Source organism: Vigna angularis, chromosome 1 (assembly GCF_016808095.1).
Source record: "Vigna angularis cultivar LongXiaoDou No.4 chromosome 1, ASM1680809v1, whole genome shotgun sequence".
NCBI lineage: Eukaryota > Viridiplantae > Streptophyta > Magnoliopsida > Fabales > Fabaceae > Vigna > Vigna angularis.
The window spans coordinates 4,929,531-4,954,879 of NC_068970.1; the positions used below are offsets into that span (position 1 = coordinate 4,929,531).

The following is a 25,349-nucleotide window of genomic DNA, read 5'->3' on the forward strand; positions in this document are numbered from 1 at the left end:
CTGATGCTTTATTCCAAGCATGCATGAGTTTCATGCATATGGAGTTTGTGTTTCGGAACACCATTTCGGATTAGCTAATAGAAAACTTATTCTTACATATAATATTCATCAATTCAGAATGGTCTCTCGAATCCAAAATGCATACCGGATTATTCAATCCGGTGATACATATCAATGTAGAATATAATTAAAAAAAAAAATAGCCCCCACCACCGTCAAAACCCTACCAGAGGATTGCAAAAGTCATAAAAGAAACTCTTACCTCTTCTTGGTTGATGGGAAGAACAAAGTATTGGATATTGCTTGATGATTTCTTTTGCGAGAAAGAATAAAGAATAAAGAAAAATATGAAATGCAGTGTGACGAGGTGAGGGAGGAAGGCACTATCGGAAGCAAGGAGAAGAAGAACACTTAATTATTCTTTATTATAGTAAGTTTCTATAAGGGTGAAAGAGGGATTTCAGAAGTTACGGAGGTTGCTGGAAAAAAAGATGGAGATGCAGAAAGAAATTACCTTCTATTTAATTTAATGGGCTCTATTGACCTTTAAATAGTCCATATGGAAGATGTTGATTAAAGAATGCCACTTACAGCCTTAAAAGGAAGGCTTTTAGCACCATAACCTAAGTCACTTGTGCCAATTTATTTTCTACTTTGCTGACTATTACTTTCTGATTAATAATAATAAAGTTTGAATTTTATTCTTATTTTAATATAATATAAAAATATTCCAATTTAGTCTCTCATAATGCATAGATTTAAAAATATGAATATTTTTTTAAAATAACATTAAATCAGATCGAGGTATTAAAAAATTTTATTTTTAATAAATTACTATTTTTTGTTTATATATTTTAGTTCAGAGAGAGTGTTGTCTTAGGGCTTAGCTGAAAATAAATAAACATTTTTCTTAAATTCATTATTGAGCAAATATATTGCACTTTTATCACTACTTTCTAATTATTATTCTTAGAATGGTTGCAAGTTGCGGACAGAAAATCATTTTATCGGATGTCCCTGAAGAGACTGCATAAAAGAAAAATACTTAACAAAACTCAAATATATGTACTGATAATAGCGTGAAGGGAGGTAAGTTGAATAAATTCATTGTCATTTAAATAAGGGATAACAATGATCTTTCTCCTTTTCTTGTGAAGGTTTCAAATCACATTTAACTAGCTTAATTTTTTTTTTATTGTGTCAATGGTTTTACTTTTTAAAAATTTGACGACATTTTTCAACAGAGACTTGTGCAGAAGAATTCGACACCAAACAAAAATTGATGTACTTTACGCGCCAGTCTAGTCAAGAACTACTAGATCAGTGCCCTGGATGCGTGGAAGCTTGTGTTTATATTTCCTCATAAACATAATGCAATATTTATTCGGAGTACAGAGTAATGAATGGAAAAAAAAAATGTATATAAGCAAAGAAAAAGAATAATGAGTAACTGAGCAGTAATGAAAGACGGTAAACCTGGTAATATGTGCATTTCTCATGTTGGTGCATAGTAACTTATATGCGTGGTGGACCTAGAAGGGTAGGAACAAAAATAAAGAAAATAGATTCATTCTTTGTATCCAATTTGAATAGTAATAGAATTTAGAGCCACCAGACTTCTTAGGCTTCTTTAACTACTAGAAACTATATTTACTACCCACATTCAAGAGAGAAGACAACCTGAACCAATGGCACAGAGACGAGAAGAGTGAGTAGGGATGTAAATAGCCCAAAAAAAGGCAGAGGTGCAAGTAGCACCTCATCTGACACCTTCGCCTATAAAGAGACTGAGTAGTATAGTAAAATAAATATGGAACAATTTAATAAGCAACACCAGCTCCACACTTTGTAAAGCATCAGCAGCCACCCCCCTTTTATAAAATCTCACAACTCACAAGTATTGTTCATGTATTCTGGCACGGTTCTCCTCCCACCATAATCTAGCATGCATCTCTCCAAATTTTTCTCGGCTGTGTAACACATCACAACATCAAGAAATACATTCCGTAGAGTTCTAAATCAAAATTCAACCATGAAAAACAAACACAATACTAATTAATGCATGAATGTATCTTCACGCCTTAGATTTACACTATCCAATCTAAAATGGGACAGTGATAAATGGGAGCAGAATGGGAAACAGACAAATCAGCACAAACAAAAAAAGACTAATCCTTATACTCTAAGCCAATTAAGTTGTAATGTATTTCCTAAAACATGGTTTAAGCCTTGATGAAAATTTTCAAAAAAAAAATGGAAACGAGTCCTACACCAATTTATCATCTTTATTAATTATTAGCGGGTTCACTTTTTTTCTCTTATGATAACCACAAATAGAAATTTAATTTTTATTGTGATTATTAAAATAAAGAAATATTATTAAATGTATAAAATTAATTATAAAATAAATCATTTTTATAATTTTATTATAAAAAATAATTAATTAAATTTTACAAAAAACTTTATAAACTTAAAATAGTCAAATAATAAAATGAATTATATATTAATAAAGGTAAAAGTAATAACGAATTATATATTTGCTTAAAAAATAAGTTATAAAAAGAATTTTTCTTTATTGATATTTATAAATGATGTAATATTTTATATTCGAATATGTAACTAGATAATTGTAAATAAACCTTGTAAACATAAATATAAATATTATAAAAATCCTAGTAAGATAAAGGGAATTATCTAGTCATAAAATTGGCAGCAAGCGTACCTAAACCTGACTCGTTTGAGCTCCCTTGCGCCGCCTGACAATGCTCTGATTGTAATGTAAACCCCAGGTTCATCCTGTTCAACCCACTCAGTCTCCAACTCACTGGCATTGCTGATTGATAAATCACCAGAGCGATCAGCCTCTCTGGATGAGCTACTTCTGATAGAAGCATCCATTGATGATATCTCCGTCTTGGCCGCACTAATAGTGGAGACTTTTGGGGTAGAGTTCAAACCATTTGAGTCGTAGAAATGCCGGGATTGCATTGACTGATGATCAAATGAATCTGAGGATGAGTATCCCATTCCCATCCCTGTTGGACGGTAAATAGTACGAGGTAACCGTTCCCTGGTCAGTGGAGGTGTTACAGGACTGGCTTCTGCTGATTCAAGCTTTGTGCTCTGTTATGAATCCATGCAAAAAATGGAAAATTAAAAACAGTGACGCAATAACTCAGTAATTAAGAGAAAAGGGAGAAAATAATCATTGCCGTAACGTAATTGATTATTGTTTTTAGAGAAAAGGAAAGCTGGTAAGAATGCAACAACCGTTAGTTTGTTGCACACCTGAACTTTTCACGTAGACTCGTGTATTTAAGGAGGTAAGATTGATATTTTATTCCCAAGACGATTTATTAAATATTGCATTATCTGACTAAAAATCACTGCCCAAAATAAACAGGGTTAAATAAACTTCTAACCGATTACAATACTGTAATTTAATCCAAACTTCTTTCTGACTACACACATGGACTGAACGATCTAAGCATAGCCCAAGTAACATGCAGAAGTCAATTACTCAACAGTATATGTTTACTTGAGTATAAGCCAACTAAATTACCTCGTCTTCAGATCTTGGTGGCGTTGGAAGAGGGAATGCTTGGCGGCTAAACCTTTGAACATTGTAAAGTTCCATAACTTTGTCGTAGTTGTCTGCCCACCACCTTTGTGCTTGCCATTTATTGAACATCTCTCGACTATACATAGTAGAAAATAAACCATAATTCAATTCACCTCTCTCTATTCCCCATGTCATCTATGAATTATATGCTTTAGAACAAAGCAAAATGTTATTTAGCATCTGAATTTTGGGAAAGAGAAACACAACAGTATATAAACACTGTTAAAACTAAAATGTGCTTTTGTCCTTCACACCTCATCCTGTTTTCCACTCATTTATTTCTCTTTTTTCATGTGTGATGTTGGGTAGACGGGTGGAATAATTATTCTTTTAAGCTAAACGATAATCAAAGTTATCTGTATGAGTGGTCGGCGTGACTCTAGCTTAAAACCTCAAGAAATTTCAGTTTGTGGCTGTTATTATGATGTTATTTTGTTGACCAACCAATAAATAGCTCTTAGATGAATTCCAAGTTCTCTTAGTGGTTTGGTTTATGACACTGTAATCCATTATGCTAAGTTACTCAACTGGTTACTTTTTGACAAAGAATTCTCATAAATAATTAAAAGCTAAAACAGTCATTCGGTGCGTGGAATAAAGTTGTTCCATAGCCACACTTGACCTTACATTTGGAGCTTGTCTAGACAATCGAAAGCAGGTGGGCCCAAACGTAATTAGTGACAAATACGTAACTAAAACCCACCAAACATTGATTTAGATGATTGAATAGGTTTTGAATTAAGTATTAACTTCAGATAAATAAATGCTTAAATTTCTGCGATGAGGAACTGGAAAAGACAAAATAAAAGAGACAGAAAATCATGGGTACCCAGACCCACCCACTAATTCCACATTGGTTGGGATTGCATCACAAGTCACAAAGTGGGGTCGACATACCCAAGTGTCCTTCATGTTTCTATCCAACAATAATTATAGAAAAATTGTGAAAAAAGAATATCTAGAAGACTTTAACCTATACAACCATCTATCTTTGACATTATTTCGTGCCCACGTAGTGGAGGTTCATATTTTTGTCTTGTATATTGCTGGAGTGCATTCCGCAGCATATTGCAGATTAAAAGACAAAAATACTGGTATTAGACGAAGACAAAGAAGCGAAGAATCAGGCATGACACAACGAATTTTTTTTTGTTTTAGAGAAAAAAAGGAAGTAGAAGAGTTTCCTCCGACCACTCGACAAAACTCGGTTTAAAGGTACCAACACAATCAACAACGACCCACCAGGGCCACCACCTTATAGGCCACAACAAGTTCTCTTTTAAAACCTTTTCTGATTACTTTTGGCAAGGGCGTGAAATTTTACTGAGGAGTGTGGGGCCCAAACCTACTCTCATCTTTGCTGAGGAGGAATTATACTTTCATTTATAGCATTGGGGATTTAAACTTTGGATACTTGGATTGGCAGCGACAACTGAGCATAAATGCATAATAGTGATCGAGCTGAAGCTCAAGCCCTTTCCCACTTATCCAATTACAAAAGACTAAACAGTGGGAATGGCTTGAAGTTCCAAAAAATAGATGATTCTCTGGAGACCGCGGTTACCATTATAGGATCATCACCCACTGCATTCAAAACCCATGAAAATCATCCATCTGGTACATAAATTAAAATTGCACTAAGACGACTTAAGAAGGAAAGAACATTAGTATTTCTACATATTGTAAATATTTTATTTTAAATACTATATAATAATGCGATGCGGGCACACAAAAATCAGAGTAATAAGACCTTATATCACATATCACTAAAGGAATCTATTTATAGAATTTAACAACACGCACCCACCCAAAATATGCATAAATAAGTCCACCGACAATTTAAAAAAACTCAATTGTACTAGTATTTTTCTAAAATTATTTCTGTTACTTTCGAAATCGTATTTTTAACGAGAATAGGAAGTTTTAACAATGTATTTCATATTTTTTAAAAGACACTAAAACTAATCTAATCACAATTTGTTATGCCAAGAAATTTTATTGTCGATCATTCTACATTTTCAAAGAATCACAGTATCATAAATTCTTTAAAATCCTAACATAATTTATTATAACTTTGAAAATACACTTGTTTGACAAAGCTAAATTTAAGAAAAGAGGATAGTGTAAAAGAAATCGAGTTATTAAAAAAATACATTGTGTAGTATTCTACTATAAACGAAACGAGTGAAGGAAAATTCATCAACCTAGCATCGGATACTATGTGTGAGTATATACATTGTCGCTAAACTCAAATAACTAACTCCTCGGGATTCATGGAAAACAAATTAAAAATATATATTCTATATTTATCACCAAAAAATAGGGGAAATCTTGCCCGAAAGAATATCTTAACTATCCTGAAGTGAGGTGTTCCAGATTTACCAAAGAAGAGAATGCAATAGAGGCGAAAAGGACCCTACTAATGAGGTGTGAGAAATTGACAATCCACCGTAGCAAAAGGCACTCGTTGTCATCATCACAGTCTGGACGATCTAAACAGCGACCAACCATAACCCTACACACTGTCACCACACTCACCGTCCGGTCAATACCCCCAACGGCAACGAAAACAACCGCACCACGGGTACTGTTGCCCCCATTTCAAACACAGCACGAGACGCGTAAGATAACGTTTCGTAACATAACGCAGTAGGACGTACCTGAACCGTATGCGTTTGAGATCGTTACCGCCACCTGGCAACGACACGAAGGTAATCAGAACGCCAGGCTCCACCTGGGCCACCCACTCCTTCGGCTCGTTCTCTTCCACGAACAGCACCAACGGCTCCGCTCGCCGTCCGCTCGCGGAGTTTGGCGTCCCCTCCCCGCTCGATATCCCCTTTAGCCGCGCCTCCATCTCCTTCCCCCACGTCCGAGTCGTCGTCGAGCTTGAACTTCCTGTCCGCCGGTACGACCACCGGAACCGGTCGGAGTCCGCGTCCGACTCGGTGTTGCCCCGCACTCGTCCCTGCGCCGCTGGCCCTGTGCACGGAGCGCAATGCTTGTACGCACCCGAAGCCTTCAACGCCATATCCCTTATCTAAATTCACAATTAAAAAAGGAAACACGAAAATCAACAAGTCTCTATCGTTATGAACTTTCCATTTCGTCGCTTCGTCTTGTACAATACCTGAGAAGTAAGGGATTTGATGGCTTGCGATTTAGCAGCGGTTGTCGCGTTGTTTGGATCTGACTCATCAGGTTTCTTCGGACGAGCTATGCACGTAAGCATTCTCGCTTCGTAGTGATAATAAAATTCAATTAAATCTCTGCGAAAATATAAGAATAAAAAGTAAAAAATTAGAAAATCAAATTCCACTGCTCTCGCATTGCAGAATCGGATACATGAAATCGAAAGAAAGAGAATAGCACACAAGCTGCACCTGAGCGTGAGTTGGTGAAGCGAAGAGCGGGGAGGACTAAAAGGGCGCGAAAACCGAAGTGGTTGCGCTAATGGAAGCCATGACGCAGCAAATCTAATTAATGCGGGAATTGAATTCAGTTACAATATGAGAGATTGTGTGGGGATTGAAATTCAGAGAGAGGGAAGAGGAAGCATGGTGAGGGAGTCGGTGGTGAAGTCTCCGGTGCCGGCAGAGTGGGGTGTGTGATCTTATTGCTATTTTTGGTTTGCTTGGTTCGGTAGAAGCTATGATGGTGCAAGAGGAGTGCTGTCTGTTATTGTGGATTTCACTTTTTTCTGTCTTGTGGGATTACCGGTTACCGGATGTTAACCGCCTCTCACTCCTCTCGCGCCTACTGTCTTTTCAAGTTGTGTACTTGCTTGCCCGGTTTTCAAAGAACTCACTCCTCGCTTTCTTGGGTCTGGGCTCGCCCAGAATGTTTTTTCGGTAATAAAGGCCCAATTGCAATCCGCAAAAGTGATAGGTATTTTTCAGCACCCACTGTTTCAATTCCTGCACCCCATTTATCATTGTTATCCCATTATAACCCCACATAATATATATTTAAATAATTAAATTAATTAGATAAACAGTAGGAATTGCTTACGCACCATATTTACGATTGGTATGCTATAATTGCTTCTCTCAGCATCCCCAAGTCATTTTCACAAATCATATTTAACTGCGTTTTTTTTTCGTTCTTCTTCTTGCGTTTTTTTTTTCGTTCCTCTTCTTGCGTTTTTTTTTTCGTTCTTCTTGCGTTTTTTTTTTCGTTCTTCTTCTTCCTTTAAGCGTAAGTGTTTTACTATTCTTCAACGGTGTTTTGCATTTTTATTTCATCTTTATTATTTTGGTTGAAGCTTAGAGATATTTACTATCTTCTCCTCCATTTTCAATGTTTTTTTCCCGAGTTATTCATAATTTATTATTTTTCTAAATCTGTTTTGCATTACATAAAATCTTGTTTAAAGTAATTATCGGATTTTGAAATGTAGTATATGAATGTTTCGGAGTTTGAAATCCAAATTTAGGAGTGTTTCGACTTTTTTAACATATCAAAATACAAAATTTGTGTTTGAGTGTCGTAAATTTGGAAATTTAGTGTACAAGTGTACCATATTTTAAAATCTAATATAAGAGTGGTCTATTTGAACATACCAGATTTGAAATATATAATGAGTGTATCGGATTTCAAAGTTCAGTTTACGAATGTTTCGAATTTTGAAATCTCATTTTTTAATATTTTAGATTTTGAAATTTGGTTTACAAGTCTTTTAGATTTTAAAATTTGGTTACTTATTCTTTCGAATTTCAAAATTCATTTTTTTATTTTGTTAACTATTTTCATTTTACTTATTTGGTTTGTTTTATTTATGATTAGTTATTGATCTCCATTTTAATTATTATTAGGCTTAATTGTTTGGGTGATTCCCACTGTCAGAGTAGTGTGTTTACTTGGTTTTCGCTTTTAGAAAAATGTCAAATTTTGTACATTTGCAGTGAATAAAAATGTGTAAATATATTGTGCAATGGTGTTCAATGGAATCTTCGATCTCCGATGGAACCCATTATTTTTATTTTTATTTTCTAAACTCTAATCTCAAATTTTTACATCAGAAAGCTTAAAATAGACCCACACAGTCATGTATATTCAATACCAATGCACACTTTAAGGAGATGATTTGGAGAAGAGTGAGTGAACAGATTTGGTGGGATTTGATGATAAATTTTTTGTTGTTTATTTGAGTGAATTTGGAGGTGAGTGATAGTAGATTTAAAAGTAAAGTTTCTAAAAATTAGTGTAATATTTTATTAATGTGACAGATAAAAAAATTTGTTTAATTGGTAAAAATTGAAGATTATTATTAATATATTATCATTATCATTAAAACTATCCAAGTTTCATAATTATAATTGATTCTCTTATTACAATAGTGCATGCACCCACCCTCGAGAAGCTATTCCATACAATTTTATATATTAATACAAGGGATAAAAACGACTTCTCATTATAATCACTTTCAAATCTCCTCTATCATTAAGCAATGAAAATTTTTTATATTCCCCAAATCTTCACCTATCTTCACTTCAATATCTATGAAACGAACATAAAATAACTCAAATATTAACATTAAATGTGTTTGATAAATGAAAAAATTCAATGTAATTTTGTTAAAATTCATTAATTTCTTTTTGTCAGAACTAATATTTATTCCTTATTGTATTTGTACCAGTAGGGACCGGGCATCAAACAGACCGGACGTCCGCATAACCATAATGGTCCAATCACGCTATCTTGCCACTCGTCATCGGGAGGGGTCGGGCGTGATAGGCCGGACGTCCGTATGTCTATGATCACGCGACCTTGCCGCTTGTCATCCAGATGAACAACAACTCATATCGCCACCAACCGGATCGCCTATATGGGCCGGCCGGTCGTAAGACCAAACTTCGGGAGACCGGCCGGCCACATCGCTAATTAACCAGGTTTAAGGTAAGTAGTGGTTAAAAGCTATTGGGCTGAATTTGGGCCGTGATTAACTTTTCGCTAATCCCAAACCCATAACAAAAACTATAAATACAGATCCAGGGTGAGTGGTAGATAGATTGCATTTACTGCACATTGATTACTGTTCTATCGAAAAAGCCATTGCTCTCAAACTGACTTTGACATCAGAGAATCTTTCGCAGGTCTCCTACCTGCGCGCAAAGAAGACATGGAGGCATTGGACGACTCAGCCCCTACAACCGAAACAGTATTATTATCATTATTATAAATATAAAATTTGTTGTAACACATATAATAATTTCATATAACTTAGAAGTTAGTATTAAAGCAGTTTAAATACTGCTTTTTTTATTTCATCATTCAAAATGCATTTTTAAAAATAAAACCATGATGAATCATGAGATCAAAACAAGTATTAAGGTAATCAAATTAAGAACTTTAAAAATAGTTGGGTAAAATTAAAAAAAAAAAAGTTATAATATAAAATAACTAAAGTCAAAGTTAATCCTTTTGTTTTAATTTCTTTGAAATAAAGTATTACGAGTGAATAAGGTGAAATAATACAACTTTTGGAAATGGGACAAAGAATGTTAGGTAGTATATAGTTTGGTGACAATGATTGGTATCAAATTAACTTACCTGACTCCTCTGCAGAGACTATGATGGAGAGTAGGTCTTCAGGTATAAGGAAAGGTGCAGCAGCACTACAGTAGTAGTTTTTTCTTCTGTCATCATTGCCACCAAACACTGCTCATCTCCTTTGCCTGTTACTTAAACATGTATCCAAATTCATGCCTTTTCTTCATCAAATATGCTAATTACATATACTTAATTATTAAAATCACGAACTTATCAACATTATAACTACTTCAAAAATTTAAATTGTCTTATTTTTAGTTAACAGTTTAATAACTAAACTCGTTAAATTAAATGGTTTTTAACGAATTAAATTACTTTGCATTTTTAATTCTAAAAATATTAATAATCAAGAATTTCAGTGAGTCTTTTTTCTTTTATTTAAAATATTATTTATTATAATATGATAATAATAAGTAAAAATATATTTTTTAAGTCACAACTTTTTTTAAAAAAATTAAGACAATGTGTGCTATAATAAAACATGTAGAAATTAAAAAATATTTATATAAAATAACGAATATATTATTTATAATCTATAAAGTAAACAAATTAATTTAATTATCAGCATATTCCTTGTTAATGATTTTTTTCCATGTCAATACATTTATGTTAAACTATGAATTAAAAATAATCAAATAATTAATAATATTTGATTTTAGTACAAATCACTGCTAATTTAAATAAAATATATCAGTATAAAATAATTAAACTATCTTTACCTCCATTAGAAATAACAATAATTCACGGTGCGGATGTAATGTTTTTAAGAATAATTGAAAAAAATGATATACATTTAGAACGAAAAATACTTCGATTCAAAAGGATTAAATTTTAAACAAGAAAAGCAGAATGTATTCTGCAGTATAAAATAAATATTTAGTTGCATATCACTACGATATTTTATTGACTTTTATAATTATTATTCAAAAGTTATATCAATAATAATACTGTATAATTCTTTAGTAATTATATGCTAATATATTTTCACGGTCTAATTAATATAAACAATAAATAAATGTTTTAAAAATTAAAGTGAAAATAAGTTTATTCGGACAGTTTTTTTAAAGTAAATATTTTATTCGGACACACACGCGCAAATATATATATATTCATTTTGATTTGTCATTTAATGAATAAATCGTATATATTTTTTTGGGACCACCAATAAAATATAGTATAAAGAAGATATCTCATCATATCACATACAGGAGAAATAATATTAAATTAAATATTATCATAATATATATTTACTTAATAAAAGCATATTAAAGTACTGAAATAAATAAGATAAGAATGGAAAAGTCGAAATCCAATTGGTAGAAGTACAGGAAATGTCCAGAAAGCAAGAAAACCTTCCCCACAAAAGCCAAACTTTTCACTGCCATGCTTCAATGTGAATAAACAGTGTGCTTGTTGTTAATATCAGGTTCAATCGCCACCGTTTATTTATACGGTAATTCACCGTTGGAGCAGCATCAACACTTCACATCACACGGGCTTCAGAAACAGCTAATCTGATACAACTCCATCAGTTCACGATCGCGCCACGTGTCCATGTCTTAAAACCTTTATTCTCACTCTGGGACCCAGGCACCGCACACAGCCACATAACAACTTAAACAACCACGACCCGGCACGACGGCCAATCAGATCCCTCCACGGCGCATCGGCGAATTTTCCTCTCCGATCACCGGCGGTTAGGGTTCCGACGGGTATCCGTCACATAATTGGAACCTTACACGTCGCTGCCACAGAATCCGCCAGCTCAGGGCCTCTTCCTCCATTAATGAACAGCTTTCATTTTCACACCATTTAAAGCTTTTTTTCGCCTTTTGTTTTTCTACTCCTTTATACGATGTCGTATATACGACGGAGAAAGGCCCCTGCGAATCCTGTGCGGAACGAGGAAGAAAAGGAGAAGGAGAAAAAGGTCAAGGCGAGGAGTATCAAAGGAGAAAAGATAAGGAAATGGTCGTGCATGGATGGTTGTTGTTGGTTCATTGGAATGATATGTTCAATTTGGTGGTTCTTACTGTTTTTGTACAATGCAATGCCGGCATCGTTCCCTCAGTACGTGACGGAGGCGATTACGGGGCCGTTGCCGGATCCTCCCGGAGTGAAACTGAGTAAGGAGGGGTTGACGGCGGAGCACCCGGTGGTTTTCGTGCCGGGTATTGTCACCGGTGGGTTGGAACTCTGGGAGGGTCGTCAGTGTGCGGATGGTTTGTTCAGGAAGAGGTTGTGGGGTGGCACGTTTGGTGAATTGTATAAAAGGTACGTTTTCTTTCTTTCTTTTTATGGTATATTGGGATTTGAATGTGCTTGAGTGACGTGTTGTGTGAACTATTTATATACAATTGGAAAAGCTGGTTGAAAATATTGTATTACTTGACTGGGAAGTAAGCGAACGGCGTTTTAGAGCGGTGGATAAATTTGCGTTGGGTGAATGAGTTCAGTTAAATACTGTCTGTTGGCATTACTGGGAGGGGAGTAAGTTGAATTTGAATGCCATGTTTCTTGATTACTGGATGCTGAAAACTGCTAAATCGCCAATGCTTCTTTTTGTGGTGATACTTTTTTTGAGTTACGAATTATACCCAAAAATATATAGTGGAAAGCAATTGGCAACATTCTCTCGGAAGTACCTTTTCTTCTATTCTTCTGTCAAAATTTCTGATTTTTGTTAAGATGGGAAACACGATGGGCGTGAATGGCAGCATTACAATCTACAGTTACTTATGGGTTTGTATTCTGTACTTTTCCTTTTGTATGTTTTTGTCATAACATTTGAATCATTTGGTAGAGGGAATAGTTTTTTCTGCTATCCTTTGTATCATTAATTATAAGGCAGAGTTCTTACACATACAAGTTCATTTTGGATCCGCATTGCTGAACCCTTTTTTTGGGCACTTAATGAATTCCGGTTGTTTGGCAGAGTTTGGGGAGTTTGATTCAAATGTTTAATGATCATAGCCGTTCCAATATTTGTCTTGCTATGCTTTTATCTGTCCTTTTTTTTTCATTGGAAAGTATATTTATTTTAAGTCCTTGTTTTATGCATGTTTACAGATTCAAATATAATTGATCTATAATGGTATATGATTTCTGTTTTAACCTTCTGCAGACCGTTATGCTGGGTTGAACACATGTCACTAGATAATGAAACAGGACTAGACCGTCCAGGCATTAGAGTTAGGCCAGTTTCTGGACTTGTAGCAGCTGATTATTTTGCACCTGGTTATTTTGTTTGGGCTGTTCTAATTGCTAATTTAGCTCGCATTGGGTATGAGGAGAAGAACATGTATATGGCTGCTTACGATTGGAGAATTTCATTTCAGAATACAGAGGTAGTCCTCTGTTACTTACAAAGATTCATGATTCTCTGCCAACCTTTATTTTGTAGTCCGGTTCAATTATGGTTAACCCTCAGGTGAACTTTCTTTTTTTCCTGCTTCATTTGACCAGGTAAGGGATCGATCTTTGAGCAGGATAAAAAGTAATATAGAACTCATGGTGGCTACAAATGGTGGTAAGAAGGTGGTTGTTATTCCACATTCAATGGGTGTTTTGTACTTTTTGCATTTTATGAAATGGGTTGAGGCACCAGCACCAATGGGTGGAGGGGGTGGATCAGATTGGTGTGCCAAACATATTAAAGCAGTGATGAACATTGGGGGACCTTTTCTTGGTGTTCCAAAATCTGTTGCGGGACTTTTCTCAATAGAAGCCAGGGATATTGCAGTTGCCAGGTTCTTATTTTACCACTATTTTTCTCTCTGTAGTTTTGAAACCCAAAGTTTCTGTGTCTCTTGACAAGTAGGTTTTAGATTGTGTTTAACAAATATATAGAATATATATCAGTAGAAAGCGGTTGTGTAATGAATAATAAGTCACTAGGTGATTGCTGTATTTGTGCTGTTACCCCTTAAAAGCTCAAGCTTTTATCAATATTTTTAATAAGTCAACCATCTGTTAATTTTATGCAGAATTTTCTCCTCTAAAAGCTAGTTTTTAATGTTGTTGATCTGTTTCTGAGATTTCCAAAATTTTGTTTCTTTGATATATATAGGGATTTTTTCAAGCTTTGCTTGGGTGAAAATTTCTATAATTTCAATTGATGATATTTTTCGTGTTAGCTGTGAAACATAAATATACGATATTGTAATATAATATATAGATGAAGTCCTGATTCATAAATCGCTAAACCTCATACAGGACTTTCGCACCAGGTTTTTTGGAGAAGGATGTTTTTGGTCTTCAAACTTTACAACATCTAATGCGGATGACTCGAACATGGGATTCAACGATGTCAATGATACCCAAAGGTGGGGATACTATATGGGGTAGCCTTGACTGGTCACCTGATGTGTCCTATAACTGCAGTGTGAAGAAACGCAAGAACAATGATACTCACAATGCTTTTCAAAATGACAAAGAGAGTCTTGGGCTTATGAAAAATAATAGTTATGGAAGACTCATATCGTTTGGGAAAGATATAGCCGAGTTACACTCCTCCAAGCTTGAGAGGTTGGATTTTAGGGTAATGTTCCTAGTTTATATTGAGTATTTTGTTTATAATCTCTATCCTTTTTTTTAATGTTTCTTGGGAGGCATACCTGATTTTTTCCTTTTGAATATGATAAAACACTAGGATACTTGGGGAACCCACCATAAAAGCTAGTTATTAAAAGGGGAGAATCAAGTACTTAGATACTCCTCTGAGCATCCCATGCCAGTCCATGTAGGACTTAGGTACATCAGAATACTCAAATTTGTATCATTACATTTCTTTTTTAAGAGCTGATATCTTAATTGCTTACACTCGTAGGTCACTCTACTTCACTCAAATTCCTTGTTGGTTAGAATCCTCAACTAGTCAAGATTCTTCCATAGGTTTTAGTGGACAACCAAAATATGATATCAATTGATAAACATCCAACACTACCTCATTCTTAAAAGCAAGCTGTTAAAGGGGGAGACCCAAACATTAAATAATCTACCGAGTATCCCATACTAAATAACAGAATATCAAGAATTCAGATGATTTAACTTAAGTAGTCAAACAGCCGAGTTTCGTTTGTATATGAATTTTCATGGTTATGTAATTTTCTTTCATTTATCAATTCCAATCTAAAATAATTGCTACGTATATGACCTTTTCATTTGCCCTCAAGTGGAAGAGAAAATTGCTCCTTTATCAAATGCAATTACAGATGGAACTTGGAAGTTCCCCTTTATCTGTCTCCCAAATCTCAACATTCTCCAACTGTGGATACTTCTTAACCATGTGCAGTTAGCTTCAATTGTTTTTCTGAATGGCATTGTTGAGTTTCATGTATTATTTCTTGAAATTGACAGGAATTATTGAGTTTCATGTATTACGTGTTGAAATTGTCAGGGTGCTCTCAAGGGTAGGAATCTTGCAAACACATCTAACTGTGATGTGTGGACAGGGTACCATGATATGGGTGTTGAAGGAATCAAAGCTGTTACGGATTACAAAGCTTACACAGCTGATTCAGTTTTGGATCTGCTTCATTTTGTCGCCCCCAAGATGATGAAACGCGGAGATGCTCATTTTTCTTATGGAATTGCTGATGACTTGGATGATGAAAAATACAAACATTATAAATATTGGTCTAACCCCTTGGAAACAACGTGAGGTTCTTTACTTTGATTCTGTTTTTGTATTTCAATCCTTATAAAAGATGAAATTCAACTGAGTGCTATTTATTTTTCCTTCATCCAAAGCCTTTCTGATTTAATTTTATACAAAACAAACACAGCGTTCTAGCTCAATTGGGTTCGTGGGGCTGGGGGGTTAAAGAGTTCTGCTACTGCGTAGCACTTCACTACTGTGTAGTTATTTTGTTACCTGGATTAGTGGAACTAATGGATTGTTGCTTTAACTATTATCAATAATTTCATATCATGCTATATTTGAAATATAATGTTTTTAGTAGTTTTGTATTATTTTTAATATTTTTCCTGCTGCTGCAGATTACCGAATGCTCCAGATATTTTTTAGAGTTATACTTTTCTAATATTTTTTCCTGCTGCCTGTGATTTGTGTTAAAGAATTCTACCATTGCATAGCACTTCATGACTGTGTAATACCTAGATTGGTGGAACTAAGGGATTATTGCTTTAACTATTCCTGCCTGCGATTTGTTTTATTTTTAAGATTCTTTTGTGCTGCTACAGATTACCAAATGCTCCAGATATGGAGATTTACTCTATGTATGGAGTTGGAATCCCTACAGAAAGAGCATATGTCTACAAGTTAACTCCTCAATCTGAATGCTACATTCCATTTCAGATTGACACCTCAGCAAATGGTGGAAACGAGTACTCATGTCTGAGGGATGGGGTTTACAGTTCTGATGGTGATGAAACTGTTCCTGTTTTAAGTGCTGGTTTCATGTGTGCCAAAGGTTGGCGGGGAAGGACACGCTTTAATCCGTCAGGAATTCGTACATTCATAAGGGAGTATGATCACGCCCCTCCGGCCAATCTTCTAGAAGGTAGGGGAACTCAGAGTGGCGCTCATGTCGACATATTGGGTAACTTTGCATTGCTTGAAGATATTATACGAGTAGCAGCTGGAGCCTCTGGGGAGGACTTAGGTGGCGATAGAGTGCACTCCGAAATTTTCAAATGGTCTGAAAAGATAATTTTGGATCTTTAGGTTCACGTGGTAACTGGTAAGTTCACTCCCTGGCCTTGGTCTTGGCCCAAGCATAGTGTAAATCGTTCAATTTCTAGTCCCATTCTTAAGTGAAAGGTTAGGTAACATTCGAATCAGCGTTTATTTTGATGCTTGTGATATTCACTAAAGATGTTTGTGTTCTATCTCATCATTTTCATGTGGGTAGATTATTTGACCAAACAATGTTTTGGATCAATGCTTATAAAATGTACCGGAGATTGAACTGGTTATGTAGTGGTTCAAATGGTTGAATTTGTAGTTGGACCACAATTGAACTAGCTAGACATAACTAGTTCGACTAATTGGTTTTGTCCAGTTTTTTAAATTATTGCTCTCAACATTTTATGTTCTTCATACGATAATGGAACTTGGCCAGTTTATAGATATAAAATCTCTGGCTTTAGAATCATATAAAAGTGGAGTCTATATGTTAGTTAACTAGTAATATCTATTGGTCAAAGGTTCTGTTTGAATAAACCTCTTCATAAACACTAACAGAATAACAAAATAAGAAGGTAAAATTAGTCACAAATTGAAGTCTACTTGTGAACTTAACTTTCAAATGGCCTTCTCATTTAACTCTTTCAAATTTAGTATATTTAACCTGATTTTAGTTGATGGGAGAAGATCTGTATATTCTGTCTTCTTATTTCCTTCTTCTATCAGTACTTAAGCAGAAATTTATCCAAACAGAAACAGTAACTACCGGGAGTGCTTTCCCCCTGAAACAGGACTTGTCTTCACTTGCATTAGTTGTGAGTCCAATGTGACTTTCTGATAAGTAGAGTCTAAGATGAAGAAAATATTTTATCTTTAACGTATGGTTTTTCCAGTTGACATTTTCACTTGTTTTCTGCGTTGACAGTTATCTAAGTAACTTTTTCTGTTGCTATTTTTCTGATCAGATTCATCCTCACATCAATACTTAGGTACTCGATAGAAGGGGCTGTTATGAGCTCTGGAGTTGGTATAGCAGTGGCAGTATGAACGGCAACTTGCTTACTGAGATTTTAGCCATAGAATTTTGTCAGATTGGGAGTGTTGAGTCTGTTTACAATCCCCATCCCCCAAAAAAATAGTACCAACGTCTTATTTTAGGTCCATGATTCATGCTTGACTAGAAATTTGTTATTCCATTCATTGATTTTATTATTGTCAAGTATTAGTGTTATTCTGCTCCCGTTTTCAATCTACTAATTTTTTCTACGCTGCACGGACGACTTTGTCTTATAGGTAAAAATTGAAAAGATTGAGCATTTTACGAACCCACGTGCGATAGTTCTTGTTATTTGGCATAGTACAAGAATCAAAGAAAGGGTTACATTTGGGTTTAGGTAAAAAGGATTCAGAGGCTTTGTGGCAAAGTCAAGCGTGAGTCTGATTTAGCTGATATGTAGCAGCTTAGGAAAAATTATGGTACACTGATATTTAGAATATAAAAACAGAGAAGATTGCAGAAGAAAAGCATTTTCTGTTATTGATAATATGAAGAATATGAAATATATATTGCTTGATTAAGGCTATCATAAAGCAAAAACATCCGAACCAACACAAAAAGTTAGCTAAATTTAATAGCTAACAATTGGGATTATCATTCCTTGATCTTATAGATAAGATAAGATCAACATAAAGATAAACTATACGCTTGTGATCTTATAAACCACGCTATATGTTTTTACCAATTTTTATTCATAATGTCAAACATCATCGAATCGATTCCTTATCTTCATATTTAATGAAATACTTCACAATATTCAATTTATATCAAAACTCTATAATCATATTAGCTTATTCTTTATTAACAACTTTAAATAACAAGGACAATAAAACTACTGTTCAATTAGAGTATTTCTTTATTTTCTTCTATATCAATTTTTTTTTTAGCAAATATTGATCAATTTGTTTGACATTAATACAAATATTGACAATTTTTATAGTATTCCACTGCTCCACAAATAAATTACTACCACTAATATATTTTATTTTGTCTTAATTAAGCTTTACGACTCATAAATTAAGAAAATATATCACATCATACTCCACACGAAAAAAAAAACACAATTTTTCTAAAATCTATTCCTCCTTTTCCGTTAGCTGGCTTTCCCATCACAACAATGTCAATCTCTGTCCAGTTATGGCTAACCAAGAATCATTTCCCTCTGCCAGATCAGGTAAAAGTATGAATCACTTATCCTCCATATTTTACTTTTTTTTTATTACATCACTCTTTCTTTATACATGTGGCTTATATCTTTGGATTCTCTCGTATTTATCCTATATTTTGAAAAGAAAGTTAACTTTACCTTTTGCATTAATGAATTTTTTTCTCAAATAAGAAACGAAACAAAACAAAACGAAAATGATTCGCTACAATGATATTTTGGTCGTACGTTGTTGTTGGTCTAAATTATCTAATTCCCTTCTACCGACATTCTAGCACTTAGTTTTCCTTGTTTCCAAAGAATAGAGAAACTTTAGAATAGATTCTGTTTTAGAGTGTGAAACCTTATCCACAACCAATTCATTTTTTATTTATTTAGAAGATAACTCAATGAGAAGTGAGAGCGTGGAAAAGGTGGCGCTACCGAATGTTAACCTTTTCTTATTAAAATAATAAACATCCATTAGGATAGACTTCGTCTCCCTGATATAACATTTCTTTCTCCTTTTTAGGATAAGCTTAATCTACCATACCCATATATTAATTAATTATACTATGTCTTTCAAGTTTCAACAAAATTAATAATAAATTACCGTGTGGCATCCAATAATGACCCCTTTCATCATTAACCAAGCATAAAAAAATTAAAAAACACCAAAAGTTCTGTTTACCGGAATCAAAGAATCATGCACACAAAGGTGGCAAATTAGGGATTTATTATCATCATTTACAATAGTCAGATGAAAATGGTGGAACACTTTCAAGCTAAAATCGATGACTCTATCTATCTGCTATGCAGAATAAAGCAAGTTTATTGCTGAAGTACCTTATATTTATAATGTATCGTACTAACTAAATTCTATAATAAATATAATCATTATATTTACAGGTGTACTACCTTTCATGTTACATAAATTCATATTTATTTTTCATGATAATCTATTTACATACTGTTGCAAAATATACTTATATATTTGTTGAATATGTTTACGTTTTTAAAAAAATAATTTAATAACAATTTCATGTATAAACGGCCGAATTAATTTATTAAGTGAATAATGAAAAATTATGCATTTTTAAAAAAAAAACTTATGCTAAAATATAGCCTAATTAAATATTTTATTAATCAACCATAGTTATTAAATGAATTTACCTTCTAAAGTTTTTCATATTTTATCATAAATTTTTTTAAAAATTTATTCGTTTTCCTATTATGTTTGTAATAGAAGCATGTGGCTCGAACAATATGCGATAAACTACATTGTATTTTAGGTATAATGGAAAGTATGACATTAAGTTCAATAAATGTGAGAAATAAAGAAAATTCAATGTTTGATATTATTTGGTGCAATGAACGGATGTTAAATAGTGTAAGTTAAATTAGAGTGTTAAAGATGAGTAAGAAACTTGGGATATACTTTTGGGATTGAAAACGAACGCGCGGAGTAGAGCGTGGACTTAGTTGTTCGTTGGAGTAGGACAGGTGGAGCGCGTGAGGGAGGAGGTGGAACATGTGCGCGTGAGGGAAAGTATGAGGAACAGTGAAGGGCGGCTGAGAGGTGAGTGCCGAAGAAGAAGGCCCAAGGCCCAAGGATTGAGGAAGGGTGTGGGTGGGCCAACTGAGAGAAGGAAACATAAGAGAGTGTGTATTTATGGAGGCTGTGTTCTGTATTCTTCTTCTTCAACAAACAACAAACAACAAATCCAAGAAAGAAAAGAGGATTGGAGAGAAGGCCTCAACTGTGAAAGGGTTTCCACAGAGGAGACATGCCCGATTTCTACCGACAATTCTATTTCTCTTTGCTTCACCTTACCAGATCCCAAAGGTTCTCTCTCTCTCTCTCTCTCTCTCTCTCTCTCTCTCTCTCTCTCTCTCTCTTTCTCTCTCTGTAACTGTTTCTTTCTCTTATTTATTCTGCCTTATCCTGTCTCCACCAGCCACCTTTTTCATTGCTTCCTTCCTTCTAACCTTCTTCTTATGGAATTTCCTTTATTTTTTTTTTGTGGGATCCTAGTGGGGATTTCAAGTTTGCTCTTTTACTTTTGCATGTGGAGTTTGAGGTCAGCTTTTGTTGTTAAGGTCACTGCTCAGTGCTCACAAGTTTCTTTGAACTAGATCTGGGCTACAGTTTATACTGTTTTTACTTCTTATGTGTTTGCGCTGAAAGAGTCAACTGACACAAAATTGTTGAGCTGTGATGTGTTTCTTTTGTTTTTGTTTTTACTATTGCTTTCTCTGTTGTCTGGATTATAATGTGATCCAGCGATTTTAGACTCTCTTGTTATGTATGCTTCTTTGGGTTTGTTTGTCTCGGATTATAACAAAATGGTCTCTTTTTTTATAAATGCATTTGCATGATTTAGATTCTGATGTGGTATTTCAGAACAAAAATGCCCCTTGCCCAGAGTTTATATATATATATATATATAATTTATCTCTTTTCTGTAGGTAGGGTGTAAACGGGTCAGGTTGGATCCAATTTCGCTAATTTCATTTTCCAAACTGATCAAATAGCGTCGGGATTGTTTGTTTTCTTTTTCTGTCAAATCCCACTGGAATCAACATGTGGACGATAGGTTGTGGGCAATCAGTCTATTATATATGTATATAACCACAAAACTTAAATTTTGTTTTGGATTAAAAATAATAAATGGATGTGAAGATATTTATATATAAATAATAATTAAAAAGTACATCAACTAGTTTGCTCAATTGCCATTGGGTTGACGGGTTAAAAATAAAAGCTCTTACCTTACCTGAACAAGAAAGGCATTGTGTTTGAATGGATCGGGTTGGATCCGACCCTTCGGAACTCTTTTACACCCAAACCAATTTGTTTGGACCGGGTCGGGTCGGTTTGGGTGCAGGTTACCCGGCCCTGTGAATACTCATACCCTTTTTAGTTTCAGTAGGATATATTTCATATAATGTACGTTGTGTGGGACTACTAAACTGTATCTGTTGAATTGTACTTCCTTTTTGTCCAAGATCAAGACTAAGAGGTGGAGACTGAAAGTTTTTGAAGTTGCGCATGCTATACTAAGTAATAATACTTATATATCGGCGTCATTATGTGGCTCTTTGTATTCTATATGCCTCTGTAAATAAGGATGTTCTTTGAGATTTCTTAATTGTTTGCTTAACAAGATACTGATTTTGTAGGATATGATTGAAGGTTTTGAGAACTAAGGCTGCAATACTGTATACATTCTACACAAGTAATGGTAAGTTATATTTCGTTCTATAAACTTTTTGTTTAGAATTATCCATTTTTTAATAGTCTGATATAAATTGTGAAATACCTACCATGGCTGTAACAGTATTATTAATAAATTTGATTTAAGAAAATGCAGGAATAAAGTAGTTATGACAATGGTGTAATGTAATAATTTATTAGGGAGGTGTCTTTAGTGGCAGTGGTGGTAATAAAGTGTGGGTATAATTGATATTTTGTTAGAGACTTACGGATTTGGAGAACTATCTTGAAATGTGAATAGTCCATGGTAGAGATGGGAATCCCAACTCCCACTTGTCTTGGGAATCAATGTAGATTATTTTTCAAATAGACAAAATGGGCACCTTAGATTTATTAACATGATAAGTTGTAGAAAATACTTGGGCAAATAAAATATCTCCTAAAATTTTATATTAGTTGGTCTTACTTTGGTTAAAGTAGTGAGTTTTCCATTCAAATGAGTAGAAGTTCTACCTGATAATTGAGAATGGAAAGATCAAGTTCTATGGTATGCACTGTAAGGTTCATTTGTACTCTGATGATTCGGATTTATTACACATATGATAAGTTACTTTTCTCTTTTTGGGAAACTTGCCGATTTGAGATTAAAATATATTCTTTTTTTGTTTGCGCTCAAGTGTTGTCTTGTTATCTTGCTTTAGAAGTGTAAATATGTTGTTTCCCATGCGTTTGTTCCTCTAATGTGTATCATGCATTATACATGCATTATACTTGCACGTTCTTTTGTAGAATTTGATATTCCTTGCCTTACCTTTAAACCACTCAAACTTGAAACCATTGCTCTTTCAGTTCAAGATCTGGGAATTTGCCATGTGGAAGGTTAAATGAAGCCATTCTTCTTGTCGAATCATCCTGATACTACTATGTACAATTGTTCACAAGTTGATTTCAGTCATTCAATGGTATGTGAAACTACTGTTTATGGATTTTCTGCTTCAAGTTCCAGTTATCAACAAGCTATTTCTCTCTCTCTCTCTTTTCAGGCCCATACTCCTTACCCTTGTGGTGATCCTTATTTTGCCAGTTCAATAGTTGCTTATGGACCACAGGCTATTGTAAGTTTCCTCAAGTACACTTTATAATGCATGATCTTCATTCAGATGAGGTTTTAGTACATTTTTCTTTCATAGCATAACAATTTAATATGATGTCTATTAGAATCAACCACAAATAATACCCCAGATGCTGGGATTAGCATCCACCAGAATTGCATTACCTGTTGAGCTTGCAGAAGATGGTCCCATTTATGTCAATGCTAAACAATATCATGGTATACTCAGAAGGCGACAGTCCCGAGCAAAGCTTGAGGCCCAAAACAAACTCATCAAAAGTCGAAAGGTATGCTGCAGAACTACTTCCACCTCTTCCTGTATATTACCATACATTATTTTGTGGTTTTTATGGAGAATGTCAAGTCGTATGACAAAACTGTACCTCTTTTTTTGACTAAAAAAATGTTTGCTAATGGACTGCAGCCATATCTCCATGAATCTCGGCACCGTCACGCATTGAAGAGGGTTAGGGGGTCTGGTGGACGCTTTCTCAGCGCCAAGCAGCTGGAGTCTAATGCAGAACATGTTGATAATAATAGCCATTCAGGCCAAAAGAAAGATGCATCAGAGGTGGAAAGTCATAACTCAAGGACAGCAGAAAATGCATCTATCACATTTACAGCCATCTCTGGCTTAACAACCATGTCTAGTAACAGTCTGAATTTCAGGCAGCCCGAACACAACTTCTTGGGGAACTCCTCTAACATGGGTGGATCATCACAATGCAGTGGTGGACTCACGTTTGGTGGTGGAACTCGGCAATGTGCTTCTGTTGGCCGGTGAGAGAGGTGGAACTGAATAAAAGATCAAGTTCACTGGTCTGGCAAATCATCCTTGGCTTATTCACTTTACTTTCCGAGTTTCATGTACTACAGATATGTTGTCTTCTCTTCTGGAACGCTCTGCATTAGCATTCACACCTTTGCTACTGCTTTTGCCATGTATTTAAAGTTTCTACTGCTTCTGTTTGCTTGTTGTTGGACTAGGTCTCAAAGTTTGTGCTTGAAAATACAACTTTTTATCTTTCTCCATTCATTCCCCAAAACAACCTCCTAACCCTAATAAAACAAAATGTAGAGAAGAAAATGAAAATGTGGATCAGACTATCTTCCAGGAACATGCAGAATAATAAGTTCAAACATGATATTATTGTATGCATTCTTCACATTATTATATCCATAATTCTGAATTAAATTATGGAGTTTAAAAATAGCATGATATGTATTATATTCATTCTTTACATTTTTTTTTCAGAAGACAGAGAAACAATCTAAATGACTGTATTCATATTTTAAATGCTTCATTATTTTAAAAATTACATTTAAAATATATCATACAATTTTTATTACATGCAAATGACTCAATTAAACCATTTAATTTTAATTTTATTTTATATTATGTAAAATAATAATAGACTATTTCACCTCCTCCTATACCAGCTATTACAAATACTTGCAGTTTAAAGTTTTTTTTCCTGTTTTTTCTTTTGGAACAAGTATAAAAGAGAAATACCTTCAAAACCAGTTTAATATACTTAATTCTAAAGCAGGAGTAAAACTAAATCTTAGGTATGTGAAGACACGACTATTTTCTTACATTTTTAATTAGACAATGTAAAACGCATTTAATCTATTGAAGTAATTAATGTAATGTTTCAAAACATTTTATACGTAGAGTTCAGTATATATTGGGTATAAATCATGGAAGATTGGGACACTACATAGAGGAGGGTTGTACAGAGAAAGCCAAAGAAAACAATGAACAACGAAAAGAAAGATAAGAACAGGATGCACACTAAACTATTATTGTGTGTTTTTTATTATTATTCCTAAAATAATTTTTACTATTGTGTAATTTCATTTTTAAACTTTAATAATTTGTTTTACCAAAAAAAGTTATGTTTTCAATAGAAGAAAGTGGTAATCTCTCCTCATTCTTACCAACGACATTAAAAAATGCTCAACCTATTATTAAGGTCTTAAATTTTGAATGATAG

The 25,349-nt window shown here is 34.3% G+C and overlaps 2 protein-coding genes and 1 pseudogene across 3 annotated transcripts; 2 read left to right on the forward strand and 1 right to left on the reverse strand.

The window, feature by feature from the left end:
* Positions 1 to 1,461: 1,461 nt before the first annotated feature.
* On the reverse strand, positions 1,462 to 7,313 carry LOC108337340 (protein Brevis radix-like 4). The gene is made up of 6 exons (XM_052871469.1): positions 7,006 to 7,313; positions 6,753 to 6,891; positions 6,283 to 6,662; positions 3,563 to 3,698; positions 2,723 to 3,123; positions 1,462 to 1,970 (listed from the first exon to the last, which is right to left on the reverse strand). Exons 2-6 carry the CDS (start codon positions 6,852 to 6,854, stop codon positions 1,892 to 1,894), a joined length of 1,098 nt encoding a protein of 365 aa, XP_052727429.1. The 5' UTR covers positions 6,855 to 6,891; positions 7,006 to 7,313; the 3' UTR covers positions 1,462 to 1,891.
* Positions 7,314 to 11,768: 4,455 nt separating this feature from the next.
* Positions 11,769 to 18,063, forward strand: LOC108338425 (phospholipid:diacylglycerol acyltransferase 1). Of its 2 annotated transcripts, none has more exons than XM_017575300.2 (7): positions 11,769 to 12,448; positions 13,299 to 13,521; positions 13,640 to 13,923; positions 14,390 to 14,714; positions 15,573 to 15,832; positions 16,379 to 16,878; positions 17,789 to 18,063. In XM_017575300.2, exons 1-6 carry the CDS (start codon positions 12,030 to 12,032, stop codon positions 16,860 to 16,862), a joined length of 1,995 nt encoding a protein of 664 aa, XP_017430789.1. In that variant the 5' UTR covers positions 11,769 to 12,029; the 3' UTR covers positions 16,863 to 16,878; positions 17,789 to 18,063. The 2 variants fall into 2 exon arrangements, with proteins under 2 accessions (XP_017430789.1, XP_017430790.1); XM_017575301.2 differs by having other exon boundaries at positions 17,813 to 18,063.
* A 2,598-nt stretch (positions 18,064 to 20,661) lies between these two features.
* LOC108336375 (nuclear transcription factor Y subunit A-7-like) lies at positions 20,662 to 24,384 on the forward strand (annotated as a pseudogene).
* Positions 24,385 to 25,349: the final 965 nt, after the last annotated feature.